Source organism: Micromys minutus, assembly GCF_963924665.1.
Source record: "Micromys minutus genome assembly, chromosome: 26".
Classification (NCBI taxonomy): Eukaryota; Metazoa; Chordata; class Mammalia; order Rodentia; family Muridae; genus Micromys; species Micromys minutus.
This window is the reverse complement of record NC_137961.1, coordinates 7,649,485-7,666,108: the sequence shown is the minus strand read 5'-3', so window position 1 is coordinate 7,666,108 and position 16,624 is coordinate 7,649,485. Positions and strand designations below refer to the sequence as shown.

Sequence of the window (16,624 nt, the reverse complement as noted above, 5' to 3'; positions counted from 1 at the left end):
TTCTCTGTTTCTCTTTAGAACCCTCTTGGTGCTTTGATGGGGATTATTACATTGATATGGTAAATTTACAGAAAGGTGGGATCTTTTTGTGGAGTCTTTTACTAATGAACATTGTATAGTCTCTCCTTCACTTAGATCTTCTGTAATCTCAAAAAAGGTGTTGGTTTCATGGAAGCTTTGCACCCTGTCTGTTAGATCTGTTCTTTGGCATTTTTCTTGTTCTGATGCTTTTCGAAATGGCCCCGTTTACTATTGGTTTATAGATGTGTTGCTATCTTTTGATCACAACCTTACCATATTCACTTCCTTCACATCACACTCTGAATATACAGTTCCTTTTTGGGGGTGGATTTTCTTCAGATATAATCCCAAGGCTGGGGAGATGGCTCCATGTGAAAAGTGCTTGCCTTCAGTGTAAAGACCTGAATTGAAATCCCAGAAGCGATCCATGGAAAACCAGTCACAACAGCATCTATAAGCTCAATGCCCCTAAGTTGAAACGAGAGCCAGAGACTAGAGACTCCTGGGAGACTCACAGGCCTGCCAGCCTGACATGGACATTGGCAAGTAAGAGAGCCTGCCTCTCGAATAAGTTGGAAGACAAGGGTTAATATCACTGACCCACACATATTTCCTATAATACATTTACACCCACACATGCACGAGAACATAAATATGCACATATATTATACAAATCTCTCTCACACATACACACACACTCACTTTTAACATTACAGTCCTGTTTCTGTGAGAAAATGTTCTGTTTTTCAATCATGATGCCTTTGTTTCTAAATCTATCTTCCTACTACAGTTTCATATTTCTTGGCCCTTGCCAATTGATTTATAGTGTTCTGACCTTTTTGGATCTATAATTTAATTGGTTTAATATCTTCTGGCTTGCACAGAGAATGGACTACTATTGAAAACAGACTAGAAAACATATAGTGTGAACCCGGGGTTTCCATTGTGTTGTATTTTTTTTCTAGAGCCTGAAGTTTTCACAAGTTTAACTTATAAAAACATCCTGTGGTGATTCTCTTGTGAATGCTCTTTCTGTGTGGCTTATGTGAGTGAGTTAACTCAGGTACATGTCTCACAATAGTAATAGCATTTTAAATTAGAATTCCAGTATCTAAATGAAGTCTTTTCTCAGGAACGTAACCCCAAAAGTTCTCATGGGTAAATACAGATGCTATGAAGCCGGTTTAATAAAAATCACTATCCCAAAATATGATGTTTAAAGTGTTTGGTTCATTGATTAAGTCCCAGGGGGGAGGGGGACTCTGGGTGTTTAAAGCAACAGTTTGATTGAACAGAACAATAAATGCAGAGCTGACTGTATTTTTCTCTTTCTTTCTCATCTGCTAGAAAAATATAGATAATAGAGCTCATTTATTTTCTTTACATTTCGGAGCTCTGCAGATGGGAAAACACAGCCCAGTGGAAATGATTTCTGGCAACCTTGAGAAGATATGTTAGCATTCTGTGGCATTTCTCTCAGAGACATGTAAAGCATGGCTTTCCCTCATTGCAGTGTCACAGTGAAGTGTCACAATAAAGCCAAAATAGTGTGCCCTCAGGGAAAACTAGAAAGGGACCATTTTCCATGCACACACAAAGGGTAATATTTATTATAAAGCCTTTCATTTTAGCTCCAAATGCTGTCTGGGCTGTGAGTACTTTGCAGGAGAGAAATGCACAGAATGTGAGATTTAAAGCAAATGTTATGTGTAAACCTCATTTATGTAAATGTAAATAAAAAGTAAAAAATGGAATGCTCTCATGGACGTGTGTGCATTTAGTCTGCAGAGTGCTGGCAAGTGCTTGAATCAGCTGCTGCTGCTTGAGCCCAACGGGGGCCTAACCGGGGCCACCCCAATCTTTCTTGGCCTGGTTTGTCATCACAGAACCTCTCTTTAGTCCTTACCACTTGTAATATAGAAATCATCCTCGCCATCTTCTAGATGCGAGATTTAATGTTTCAGACAATCCGGCAGTTCGTGGCAGTTTACACAGCCAGGATTGCTGAATCTGTTTTAGTACCGTTAATAGAAGAAAAAAATCTAAACCTGTACTTTGGATAAGTTGAATGTGCCCTTCAGTAGTATCATGCTTGTATATATGTATTCTGATCACGCTTACTCTGCCTTCCCATCTCTCCCTCCTACCTCTGTAATTCCAGCCTTGCCCATAAGTCTCTTCCAAGTTCACCTCTTTTTGTTTTGTGACCCTCCGAATTTAAGCAGGCCCATCCACCATGGGTATAGAACTGTACGGTAAAGCCTGGCAGTCCCCTCTGTGGGAACACAATTGAAGACAAGGGTCTACTCCTCCCCCAATGTCTATAAATAGCCAGTAATTCCACAGTGGTGGATATGGCCCCGTAATCGGCTAACTATTGACAGGCCAGTCTTGTGCAGGCCCAGTGTAGGCACATTCTGTGGTTGTGAGAACAGTTTCAAATAGCTGTCATGCCCAGAAGGTGATACTTCACAGCCCTTCTCCTTTTGACCTAGCTCTTGTGCTCTTTCCACCCACATCTACTATAGTGTTCGATGAGCTCGGGGTGGCGGTGGGGTATATAAATGTCCTGTTTTAGAAGTGAGCACACACTCTCTGCACTTTGGACAGCTTTGAGTCTTTGTAATTTGCCAGTGTTTGAAGAGAAGCTTCTCTAACAAAAATTAAGACTAGCATCTGTCAGTGGGCATCAGCATTATTTAGAAAGCATGAATTTGTACTTTTGATTTTAGAAACACGTACATACCTATTCATCTTACCCTCGGCAAGTTATTTGATGCAATTATTGACCTTGATTTGCTTCACCATCAACAGCTGTCACATAAGGGCCAAGCTGCTTCTTCATTTGAGGTCATAATAAGGTCTTACTGGTTTAAATATGTTTTTTAACTTAATTATGTTTATATCTGTATGTCTGTGGGGAGTGTATGCACATGGGAAAGCAAGTGTCCGTGGAAACCAGAAGCAGGTCTTCAATCTCGTGGAACTGGAATTATATGCAACTATAAGCTGTCTGATGTGGGTACTAGCATCTGAATTTGGGTCTTCAGTGGCACCTACTCATAGTTGAGGCACTGTCTTCCAGCCCTTACCACCCTTTTTTTTAAATTACCGCGACTCACTATGACCTCTAGACAAAGTTTTGCCATGTAAACGCACATGAACATCACTAGCTAAAGTCCTACAATAAGCACCTTCCCTTCAACTAGAGATCTGTTTCTACATACTGTCAAATGCAGGCAGAATTTGTCCAAAGCTGTTGTTCTGGTCTGGTAATATGGGGGACAAAACAAGCCTTGAGACCCTACACACTGGGTTCAACTGTTAATCCCACCGTTCAGTAGTTTTGCTTGCTTGTTTGTGGAATGCTACTTTCTTCATAAATGAGTAATCATACGTGATAATATTAAAAACGGTAGTCTGAAGGACCATCCAACATGTGTTCAGCCTCAATCTTTAAAGAAGGACATTGTACTTCCAGGCTGATTAACCTCACCAACTAACCCCACGATGAACGGCCTCTGGTGCCAACAAATTCTTGTCCTCTGTCACCTTCATCTTTTTCAAGGTTATGATAGTGATGCTATCTGACATGAAATTCACCTTTTGAAAGCATTTTGAGTATGTGATACACATTGCTGACCTGAGGGAATTGTGTAACAAATCTCTGGAGCTTTTTTAATTTTGCTCAATTAAAATTTTGTATGTCTGTTAGTAACTCCCCACTCTGTCCTTCCGCATAAAAGAAACAATATTTTTTTTATTTCTTCTTTGAAATTTCCATCAGCATGCACATCTACCACTTCTTCTCTCAGCATCCTCCCTGAGCCATCAACCTCAAGTCCTCACATTTTCGTTGTTATTGATGATACCAAAGCCAGCTAGTGGTTCCCAAGTGTGTATGAGTAGGTCCATGTATGATCTACCTACTAACATGTCTCCAAAGGAGAGTGACCTTCCTCAGGAACCATTTGCCTCTAATGGCTGCTCTCAGGGGATGAAATGCCTGTGACACCTGTCCACATTCAAATTGGAACTTTGACTGACTTAGTATTGTGCAGGTTTTGTGCAAGTAGCCAGCATTGCCTTTATAGTAGGTGTGTGCAACAGCCATGGCCTATCTAGAAGTCAATTTTTCACCAGCCTCCTCCTCATCCACCAGTTCTCACATGCAAGTCATTCATTCTTCTGTGATGCTCCCTAGACCTTGGTTAGCTGAGGTTAATAATGACTCAGACACAGCTGAGCTCCCACAGTTACTTATAACCTGACCAAGGTTGCGTACAGTATGAATGCATGGGTGTAATCACATATTCAGAAGGCAGGTTGACAGCATAACAGTTTGGTGTAACAACAATAGTTTACACACTAGGACATTTGATCTCCCCGGTCATGAGATTTTGACCAGATTTATATTATCAGGCATGAAATCTCCCCTGTGGACCAGAACCCATGTCAAAACAGAAAGGAGGTAGTTATTCCTATAACATTCATGCGGGCATTGCAACACTGGGCATGTCTTATCTTGCCAGGACTACAACAGACCACTGATGCCTCTTCTTCCCCAGAAGGCAGCATAGAATATTTTGACATTATAAAAGCTAGCCAGTGGGAAATAATTCCATGCTCTGTCAGGACCACCACTATTTCATTAATTCTTTTAGTTTAATGTTCTTATGTTTCTCATTTGTAAGAGAAATAATGCACATTTTCTCAGTGTATCGGTGAGTTATTTTGTATAGTATAATATCTCCAAGGTTTATACATATGATAAGTGTGACCATATTTCTCTCTTGTTTAAAGTTTAATTGTGCCCACTGTGCATACACACATTGTCCATTCATCTGTCCATGGAGGTTGAGGTGTTTCTACATATTGGCCACTGTTAATATTGCTACACTCAAATGATATTCAAATCAATATTACAATTCCTCAAAAATAGAGCTATGACTGCTTCACCGATCCCCCTTCCGTCTATTTCTGCAAAAGAATTAAGAGTCTATTAAATCTGCATTTTAATTTTTTTGTTTCCCTCTTTCCCAATACCAATTTAAATCACTCCAATTCTCAAAATCTACTTTCTGTTTCTGCCATTAATATCTCAATGGCGTAAGAGCCTCTCCTACTTTCTACAAACTATACTGGTTTCTGAAAATGGCCAAGCAACTTGACATGAATATTTTCTGAGATTTGGGGGGTGCAGGGCTGTGGAAGTTCATTTGATTTTGGAATATTGAGAACTCTCTTCATCTGTTATCCCTTACCCCATCTTCATATGTTTGACCTGTCACTCAGAAATGAGCTCCGTATTAGGATGCTGGGTGTCTAGAAGAGTATTTTTGTCTCTACATCACCCTGGTGTGCAGACTTGTGCTTTCTTCTCAGCAGCAACTTCAGTCCACATACTTCCCTACCTTCTAGAGGTCCTCTTACCCAGGGGTCTGGGGCTCCCGTTGCATTGGTCACCTTTGCTTGTCCTGCAGTTTCTTTATGTGTTCACTTTAAACCTGGGTTCATATCTGTGAAAACCTATTAGTTTTGTTCAGAAATTCAATCATTGAAATTCCTATCTTGATGATTTTTAGTTCTCTAATCTCCACCTTTTGTGAGATTTTTTTCAAACTTCAATTTAAAAGGAAGAGCCTTCCTTTTCTAAAAGTAAGATGGTTTAGGAAGATCTTTCTAGGTTCCTTTTTTTCTTCTTTTTGTCCTGTTTCCTCCCTTAGATGTCTTTGCACCTACTTTTTAGATATTTAAGAATGTGCATCTGACTTTACAGACTAGATTTCCTGAACATATCACCATCTTTGCATGGTGTTCATGTGAGACCTTCTGACTGATGGCTGCTATTCCCAAGAATTGTTGTTGGTTTATCTTTTGAGCTGGAGTCAATAAATTGTTTCTCTGCTTCCAGGAGTCTTTCACAGAGTCACTATTGAAATTCTATGATCTTCACAGATCTTTCCAGGAGAGCGTTTCTCTTAACTTCCCACAGTAGATCTCCATTAATTTTGAGTGAAGTGAATGTTGGAAAGGACCTCCCTTGGGAGCACTTCCAAATGGCACCATGTGAGAACAGGAACAAGGATAGGCTATTGGTCATTTTTTGTGAAATCCAATGTTATGCTTCTGCCTTTCATTTGTTATGTGTGCCAAATGGGTGACAAATCCAAAGGCACATTTCTGTGTGACGACTTTTCACTTTTTTTGAGTCACTGGAGGTGGGTTGAACGTCCATAGCTTGTTCTGTAGCTCAGTGGATCTTTCAGTCAAGTCAGTGCCGAAAACCTGTGGTGCCTCAAATCTGAAGCAAACACGTGGGAAAGATAAGCAACTTTGGTGTCACCTCACTATTGGAGAACCTACAGTTTTTCTGTACCGGCATATTTCTTGTACCTGGTGGTGTAGTTTTCACATTATCTGTTCCTAGAGGCTTGCAAACTGGTAGTGAAGTAAAGCAGGGATTGGCATGTGTTACTCAGAAGTAACATGTGTTTCTAAGTGCTTCTGATGGACTGTGAAGTAGACTATTGAGAGAGACCATTAGCACTGATGATAAAGCCTACACTCCAGGTCCTGAGTGTCCAGGCGCCTTGAGTGATACTTGGTGAAAACCAAATGCCAGGCAGCAACGAATGCTATTTTACTGTGTTCTTAATCTGCCCTGCTCTGCTTGCCCCAGGGTTGCATATGATTGCTCCATGGCGAAGAAAAGGAGGGCTGAAGAGCAGGCATTGGGTGTGCCAGTTAACAAAAGGAAATCTCTGTTGATGAAGCCCCGGCACTACAGCCCAGACATGGACTGCAAGGAGAACCCAGACGCCAGGAATGAGGACGATGGCCTCCTAGAAACGAATGACCACTCCACTGCAGGTAGCAAAAGGCATGGCCCAAGCTTTACATACTCCTGTCACCAAATGTCACTCCGAGTCCATGGAGAAGGCACAGGTCCTGTGGCTGTTAAGCTATATTTGGGGTTTGGAAACAAAATCCTAACAGTTGTGTCCGTCAATATTCACTTATGAAGGCTCCATTTATTTTGGTGAGATTTTATTTAGGGTCTGTAATTTCAGCCTGAATGTGTCCCAGACTCACTTCCAGTCATGACTAAGTTATACTTCTTTGTGGAGAAAGAAGCCTTAAAGCTGAAGAGTCAGTCTGAATAAATGCTCAATTCCAAAAGAATGCTCCAAACTACAGGACAGATGTAAGCTTTAAAATAACTCTCCAATGATAAAGGTCAATGTTCACAGCTCGTTCTCTCTCTCTCTCTCTCTCTCTCTCTCTCTCTTTCTCTCTCTCTCTCTCTCTCTCTCTCTCTCTCTCTCTCTCTCTCACACACACACACACACACACACAGAGAGAGAGAGAGAGAGAGAGAAGAGAGAGAGAGAGATGTATTGTCTATGTATATAGCTAAAACAGAAATACATAATTTCCACCAATACGTTCAATATTATTTCATTCCCAAAATATAATAACATGACTCAATATAGATGTTGTTATGACCTTACTATTTTTTATATACTTAAAACAATACTTAGAGTAATCAGTTCTAGAGGTGAGCTAAGCTGTTATACTTGAGGCTCATTTAATAGGAGAACAAGATTAAAAAAAGGATACCCCTGTGCCTATATTTCTACAATAAGTAATTTAAGTTTATCTTTATAACACATTAGTTCAATCCTTTGCACACTCTCCAGGTATCCTTTTGTGGATGAGTGAGATGTAGCTAAAACTTTAATGGCTTAGAGTTTGTTTATTTTCAGTTCTCAGTTGCTAGAAATCACTTGTCATTGATTTATACATGATACTCAGGTGTCAGACTGCAAAAAAAAAAAAATCTCAAAACCTATCAAACCTTTAAGGTATAAGGCCTGACTAATAGAAATTTGAGATGTACTTGTCCTATTAAATATAGACTTCTACTGAATGTGACTGTTTAGGTGAGCAACGTAAAACAATAATAGCTGGCATATTTAAAACTTAACAAATAAAAGGTAAGAATATTTATAGATCATATTTTTATAAATCGAATACCAGAAATTACACTGGGTATTATTTTTAAAGATATAAAAACATATGGACTGAGGATAAGTCTCAGGTCACAGAATCTTCTTTATCTTGGCAAAGTATTAAAGATTCCATGGTCAAAACCATGTCTTCTGATTTGTACACGGCTAAGAACAATTTTTTAGTTTATTTTAGTATATGATTTTAAAGCCTCGTGGTTCAGATTTAAATTATACTCCTCTTTAACTTTTCTAATTTCCTTGACCTGGTCACTTGTATGTGTTGAATCATGGACACAGCAGATGCCGTCTGATCCTAGAGGAAGTTCTTAGAGCCAGTCTATGAAGCCAAAGAAGTTTGCAGACCTCACACTTTCTTTCATTATCATAAATACTTCATGTCAGATAAGTGAAAATATTGTTCCAATGTACTCAGTAAACTGTTCAGTCACGAGAACTTAGAGACATCTATCCGCAGGCTTACAAAGGCTAATGGTTGCATTTAATATTAGAACTACTACTAGTAGTGATGCTGAAATTACCTTAGTGACTATTAACTTTCAGCTCCTTATATATTTCAGACATATAAGTAATACCATTTAGTCCACTTTCCAGTGTCACATGTATATAGAAACCTGGTCTTAACATTACAGAGGAAATCACTGGAGACTAAGGAGTTAAATTTGAAAGGCAGCGCAGTTTGCAGACACAGGGATACCAAGTAAAGTAACTCTCAGTTAATTGTGCTCTGTAAGCTCAGTCCTTCAGAATGGATGCTAGGAAGAGTTTTCACTAGGTCCAAATGAAGTTGCAGTTCCTAAAGATGGCAGGTCATAAATGTTCTTACCCCAGGTCAACAGAGAAAAGATTTTAAGTTGCCTCCAGCTTTTGAGGCATTTTTGAGCACAAAAGGAAGGGCTCCTTGACTCCAGGAACCCCAGGCCTTTGCCTTATAACAGGAGTGTGTAGTTGAATCTTTAGCTGTACAGGTCAGATATTGAGACTATAAAGCACTTGTGAATGCTAAGGCCTGGCTCTTGCATCCTCAAAGTGTTTTGATCTTTATGGCTGTACCCCACACTCTAACCTGACTCAAAACACCTGCATGTGGTTACTCCTGCGGGTAGTTAGGATTCGTGCACCCTGGAGAGATGGACACCAGGAAACAAGACAAGCTCAAACTCCTAGAACACACGGAAAAAAAGAGCCATCATGGGCTCAAAGTACATTGTGGAGTTCCCAGTAGTATGGCCATATGCTTGGGACCTCGAAATGCCTTCCAAAAACACAGAAGTTTCTAGGGACTGAAATCATATTTTAATATATCACCCTCAATAAAAAAAAAGAACAAATGACTCTGAACCTTAGAAGACCAATTCATTTTTCTATGGCTCTAATTTCTGACAACATTTTATATTATAAAGTTCTAATAAATGCATTGCCTGTTGTGCGCTCTGCATACAGGAGCGGATCTGAACCCAATAGTCATAAAAAAAATAGTTACACTAAGGAGCTTATTCTAAAATTAGTGAAGAATATTAAAGTTGTTTTGATTCAGAGTAAATATGAATGAAAGGGGGGAGGGAGGAAGGAGAGTTTATTAACTATATATAAGATTATAAATCACTCATCACAGAAACCTTGGTTTATAGTCAGAAAATAAATGTGAGCTGCAATATACCAGTCAAAAGCCTATTTTTTTAAATCTGTACACAAGAAAGTTCCCAAGCCCAAGCCTCCTGCCCACCAAAATGCTTGGAAATTCACCCTGCAAGAGCCTTAGGCCATTTCTGAAGCTGTCAACCTATTCCCTGCTGGGAATGGGCCCCCAAAATTTCCCATCTATGCGGCATTAACAAAATTAAGTTCTGGGTTGCATAAGTTTTGTGTTGTTTGTATTTTCATATTTTGACTAATAACTTAAGGAACATTGTTCTTTCCAGTCCAAGTTAACTGAAAGTGTCTTCCTATAAATATATTATGGGGAAAAAATCTCAATTTAGAAAAGTATTCTGCTATTAATATTCTTAGTACTTTCTCCTAATAGCTGTGTTACATGAGCCATCTCTTAAGGCATTTCTAGGCTTCAGGAGACTTGTAGTATGTAATAGAAACAGTCCCAAACTTTAAACCATGTGGCCCTTGGTTTGGTCTCAGCCCTCTACTGAATAGCTGTGTGGTCTTGAGCCATGACAGACCTGAAAGTGTAGTTTCTCTGTGAGATAGACTAGGAAGCAACTTGTGGACAGGAAAATAGAAAACGGGGCACTATGCTAAACACCCCAGTTCATTGTCCTAGATGGTTGCTGAACCATCTAGTCACTGGCGCATCCTCATTCTGAAGATAAAAACCCAGGCATCAGAGACCAAGAGGGGACTAAGATCATACAAGCAAATGCTGCCTAGCCAGTGACAGTCATGTTCTCTAGACTTTATGTGTTAGCTTCTAGCTCAGAGGGGCAGATGCTGGCCTTCGGTGCAGTCTTTAATGGCCTTCTTCTCTGTGACTTCTGAATTGTCTTAGGAATGACTTATAGTGATGAAAGCAGGCCAATCTTATTCATGTTGAGGAGCCTACTAGTCCCCTGATGTTAGAGCCTTTGAAAATAGCATCTGAGGAAGGGAAGGAAAGCCATGTATTACTGAGTGCCTGTTGTATATCTCTATGACCTCCGTAGCGACTTCACAGGCTGTGCTGCTGTCCCCAGTTGCAAATTCAGACTTCAGACTCAGGCAGGCTAAACAGCCTGACCAGCAAGCATAGACACTAACAACAGAGCTTAAGCTCCAACCCTCTGTGAAAGACCATACTACTCCCCGGAAAAATAATACTGCAGAGTCGAGAAACCAAGGGGCCCATGGCAGACCCACGAGAAGCCAGTACCTTGTCACAGAGCTGTCATGTTTAAATGCTAACTTACATTTTTTTCCCTCATGCCCATAGTGAAAACTGGGTTTGCAGAACAAGGAAAGTGGGTTTGGGGCTTATCTCTCTATCCCTAGACACCAATGTGTGTGACACATGGAAGCACCCCTAGCTGTGAGGCTTCTCTCTTTCTGAAGAATAATTAATAAATATTTTCTCTTAGCATATAACAAACAGTTGAACCAAACAATGATGTAAACTGGAAATGACCCAAAATGCAAGCACTTGGCAGTCGCTCAGTGAAGTGCATTGTCACGCACATGTGCGAGTTTGTCTCCCCGCCTCTCGGGTGATCTGCACTTAATAGGAATATTTTAAACTATGTAGCTAAGCAACAGAGGTAATTGTTGCTTTCTAGAGCTTTTGTTAGCACTCTACCACAGCCCAAATATGCATAATTAGGTATAATGTCTATAAATCATTATTGTACACATGTGGGTAGTTAAGTGGAGTGAGAGAATAGTTCAATGAATTGAGCATATTCACTGAAAATGCTTTTTATTTGTTTTCTGTAGTTCATAATACTTTAAAATTATCATAACCCTTTACACTTCTCCTAATAGCCAACTGTGATATTGAGAAAAACTTCATTTGCATTTTAGACTATGTTTAATATATTATTTAAAGCTGGGGTTGCTCCGGTACGGATGCAGCGGAGGATAGGCCCACCCTATCAGCGTTATGTGCTTGTTTATCCAGCCTCTTTTCTAGGAACTGAAATGTTAAATTTTTCAGTTTGTGTTGAATAGATCCCAACAAAAGACTGCACCCTATAATCAGCATTATTTACAGGGACTAGTGTTGTGACTGAATTCTTCTCCGCATCCAAAAATGCTTTTAGTTACTATGGCAATATTTACTTGATCCTGGCAGTCCAGTGTTGATTTAGGGAGATAATTACCAGAAAGGAAGATGATGGCGATGTATTTTTGAGTGTCCTTGTCAGAGACAACGTTTGTAAAAAAAAAAAAAAAAAAAAAAAAAAAATTGAATGAGAAAAAAAAAACTGCACATTGTCTCCCAGGCAGACACACTCTGCCACGGCTTCATGCTGAACGCTGTACTTTCTTCCCTCCAAAGATGTCTATTAACAAAGAATGAGCTTCACTTGGTGTCTTTAACAGTCTGCAAGGGGGCTGATCATCTTATGCTTCCCATCCCCCACTTTCCTTTGAAATGCAGAAATGCTTGTCTTTTTGTTTGATTTTGGTTGTTGTTGTCTTGGTTGGTGTCAGAGGACTCTTGGTGGGCTGTCTGGTAGATTTCACAGCCTGCTGTGCACTGAGAATCCACATGCTCAGTTGGATAGTTTCCACTGGGGCAGCTTTAGAGAACTGACCATACTTAACATACGTACATACGTAGTAATACATACATACGTACATACATACAACAAGACAAGTGAAGGAAGAGTCCTGACAGCTATTTTGGGCTGGCCTGGGCACTTAGTGATTGGCTCTTGGTCACAGCACCCAAGTTGTTGACATTTGAGATCCTCCAACCACCTCTGCCATTCATCCTCCTTACTTTATCACACAGACACACGCACAGGTAAGACAAGAAAACATACTGCCGTTTAAAATATCTAAGCCTGGTGATCATCCCATTCGTGTTTCCATGAACACAGCACTGTAACATGGCACTGAGTAAGCATGATCCTTACTTACCTGAGAGCTTCAGAGAGCCTCAGTCACAACCTCTGTGTAGAGCTGTTTGCATCTTAGTTAACACCACATAAAAGCTGAGACTATTCTTTATAGAGAATTTAACCCAAATATTCTTCAAAGATACAATGCCACAATGCAGACTATGTACCACACAGATTCAAGTTCCTCCTGGTTGCTAAGATGTTGAAATATAAGAGGGTGTCACAGCAGGAAGCTCGTTGTGGAACTGTGCTGTCAGAGTAGCAAGTCCTGTTGTGACTGTTCTCTAAAAGGACGTAGCTCTTCATTTACAGGAGGTTACCGAAGCACTGAGTTCATTTTATTCCACAGTATTGTTTCTCAATATTGTTTTTAAAATAAATAGATCCTACACATTATGCATATTTTGTAGGAATAGCAGTATACATGTACTTATACATGTAGGCATATGTATGTGTCAGTACATGTATGTGAATAGTTATGTGAGCACCTTAAGATTTTTTTTTTTTTTTTTTTTTTTTTTTTTTTTTTTTTGGTGATCTACTTTTTAGAGGTAGGACTCCCTTGAGGTCTTGACTAGCCTTTAGCTTGACAGCCTCCTGCCTCTCTTTCCTAAGTATTGGGATTATAGGCCCCTGCCACTATGCCCATATATATAAAAATATAAAATATAAATATATATAAATAAATATATTATATATATATTAAAAAAACTTTAAATATTTTGTTCTGTTTTTTTTCCAATGTCTGTTTTGTTTTGTTTTGTTTTGTTTTTAAAGATGGTATCATGGTAAAACCCATAGATAAGTCTCTTCATTTACCTGCACAAGAAAGCTCACCTGAGAAGGAAGATCAATACAAGGGTTATCCAGAGCTCATGGTCAAATCCCTGATGCACTTAGGTCAATTTGAAGAACGTGAGTCAGTGCAGACCGTAGCGGGGGATTTGAATGGCAGCAGCGGCCAGTCTCTGAAAGCAGAGAGTAATGGAGCAGAGGAATGCTTCATGGTTCATTCCGATGATGGAAGGGACAGAGTCCACGGTTCCCGGCCACCTTTCTGCTCCTCTGGTGACAGTGAAAGTGACTCTGACAGTGCGGAGAATGGGTGGGACAGCGGCCCCAACTCCTCAGAAGACACTGACACCCACAAAGGCCTCAAACGCAAGCTGACATACAACAGAAAAGATCTGTTGGAAGTTCCCGAGATAAAAGCCGAAGGCGACCAGTTTGTCCCTTGTGAGAACAGGTGTGATTCTGACACAGATGGGAGAGACCCACAGAAATCTCACTCGGAGCCCTTGGCTGCGAAAGCCCAGCCTTCCTTCCCAGAGGTTGAAGAGGTCGAGAGCCTGGCCGCAGTCACAGAAGAGTCTGCTGAGGTGGAGAAAGCAAAGGGGAACCTGAGTTTGCTGGAACAGGCTATCGCCCTACAGGCTGAACGGGGTTCCGTCTTCCAGCACACCTACAAGGAGCTGGACCGGTTTCTCCTGGACCACCTGGCGAGGGAACGGAGGCAACCCAAGGTGTCTGATGCCAGCGGAAGACAAACCTTTAACAATAAACGTAAGCACACTTAACATTCGTCACAGGAAGGATGCTGGTTTACAGTTTGAAAATGTTAAATGCGCTTATTCTTTCTAGATTAGCCTGTTGACAACTTAATGTAATTTAAAATAAATTCATAATTGTGAGACAGACCATTCCTTCCTTTGCAGCCACCCTTTTGGTTGCTGTCAGCTCAGGGTCTGAAAAGCATGTGTCCCATCTGATTTTCTGATTGAATTAACTCTTTAGAAGCACATCGTTCCTTCTAACAGCGCTTGACTGGACGTTTTTATGTGATTTTTAACATTTTATTAGACAAATTATTCTACCCCTTGTTCTGGGCTTAGGGGATTACTTAAAAGCTTCAAAACCAGGAGTTAGAGACTGGTAAGGCAGGTCTGTGTTTGGCCTTCTTAGGGCAAAACTGGGGGTTAATAGACGTGTAAGATGATGTTTTTCCTAGCTCACCAGTGAGAGCCCACAGATACCTGGATGAGACTTAAGCTTACAGAGATGTTGTGCTTGGAGAAGACCTTAGATTGCTCTGCCAGCATCAGGGAAATGATGCATCTTCCCTGATGGAAGACTGTGCCTGTTCTTACACTCAAAGCCTACACCATTGGTGAGTGATATTCCCAACAGTCCACTGGTGCCCAGAGAACACATTTACCATGGGCATGTTCAGGGTCCAGTCAGATTCAAACCTCCAAAAATTGGTTTTTGTTTCAGCAAAATTTTTTGGAGATTCCCTACCCCCCCCCCCCCCAGAATCTAATAGTCACAGAATCAGGGAAAGATCTAATGGAATGTTGGGTCATAAGTCTGAGGTCTCAGAGGACCGGCATCTGCTTCCTTAGAAGTTCTGATTGGGGAAAGTAACCCAGAAGTGTATTATTTGGTAATTTTAAATCCATCCCCTCCCATTTAGGAAATGTTTCCTTGTAACTCTGAGGAAATAGACTATGTACGGCTTAGTGAGGCTGCTGCTCCTGCACATCCTTCAGGGTTTAAGTGTGAGCTGTGCGGCTAGAGATAGCTCTGTGCACTTCTATCAGTATGTAGTTGGTTAACTTTTCCTTACTTACCTTTTTTTTTTTTAAAGATAAATTACAAAATCTGAAAAAAAAAAAAAGATGACAGATGACATTCACTCTGTCATATTTTATTGGTTTTAAGATCTGTATTCCCCCCACTTAAAATCCTAGAAATCTGAAGGACATGGGACAATTTAATCTTCGATTTCTTTTTTGTTTTCAATTACATACAAAATAGTGTTTTAGCTTGCTATGCATGAGGTTTTACAGGAAGTGTTACTCCATGTTTGTAGAAGAAACTTTATTTTCACTTTAAGTACTTGATGATGTTTGGTTATTTTATAAGTTTTTTTTTTTAAGCCATCTGTGTTTTTAAATAGGGTATAATAGCAACCCTTGGCAATTTAGAGGCTTGGGGCACTACTGGAGGGAATGGAAGAACTGATGGAATGCCCCCATGGCACAGGCCTGGCATTGCTTTCTGGTTCAAAGCCCCTGGAAGGTGACCAGGCTCAGCTGAGGAAAATGTGGAAGGTGCGATCCATGTTGCTGTGTGTGCATGGGCGTTGATACCTGCAGAGTTCCGACCCTGCATGCACACACCCACAAGTCCCGGGACATTGTCGTTAGACCTGCATTCTGTATTTACAGGAGACCATTCAGGCCATCGCTTGCTCTCTTCCCCAAAATGCCATTCGCATTTGGCAGATGCCTTAGCTGTCGACCCCTCGGTTAAGGACGGGACATTAGGATTTTAGCTTGCTGTTCTACCGGAGTCTACAGTGAGTTTGTTAAATTCTGCCACTGAACATTTGGAGATGAGGCTGTGGTGTAGGCACTGTGCTGGCCGTCTGTGGCACTTGTCAAGTAAGAGCAGCAACAGGGACAATGGGGCAAGTCGGCCTAGTATGAAGGAGGATGGTCCCAGGCTAACAGGGACACAGTGGTAGAGTATGAAGTCCCCTCATTGTGTAGAGCTATACAAAGAAAATGAAAGAAGAGGCGGGCTGGGGCTGGTGAGGCTGCCCTGAGCCTCTGCTCTGGTTTCTTATCATGCAAACAGGTTCTGCCCTCCAGAGCATTTCATCTGCAGCTTTGTTTTGGGAGGCCCAGGAGAGAGCTGCAGACAAAAGTGTGTGGTGGACTGTCAGTGCCCCCCCCTGGGCAGGTGCCAGCCTGTTGTCTCCAACACCCTTTCTGGCTTCCCTCAGACACAGTGTGCCGAGGAGGGAAGTGCTCAGCGCCAACCCTGTCAGTGCTTAGAAATGTGTCACATGGACAAGGTCCAAGGGAGGAAGCCTATCAAAACAGACACTGTCCTCTTCTCTATGAATGGCTCTTTACAGTGCTATCAAGGCCCTCAGTTCACTCACTGCCACCAAACTTCTGACCAGTGTCATATAGGCTTTACAGGCCCAAAATGGACTTGAAACTTGGC

At 40.9% G+C, this 16,624-nt stretch overlaps 1 protein-coding gene across 3 annotated transcripts in view; it reads left to right on the top strand.

Moving 5' to 3' along the window:
- The window catches only part of ST18 (ST18 C2H2C-type zinc finger transcription factor), a gene marked incomplete at both ends in the record, with an annotated part of 82,286 nt that overhangs the window by 18,388 nt on the left and 47,274 nt on the right, over positions 1–16,624 (top strand). For 2 of the 3 annotated variants that reach the window (XM_080938507.1, XM_080938506.1), the window contains 2 exons: positions 6,704–6,894; positions 13,385–14,170. In XM_080938507.1, coding sequence (XP_080794633.1) covers positions 6,704–6,894; positions 13,385–14,170 — 977 coding nt within the window. The remainder of the gene's footprint in view (positions 1–6,703; positions 6,895–13,384; positions 14,171–16,624) is intronic. The other variant, XM_080938508.1, reaches the window with a different exon arrangement.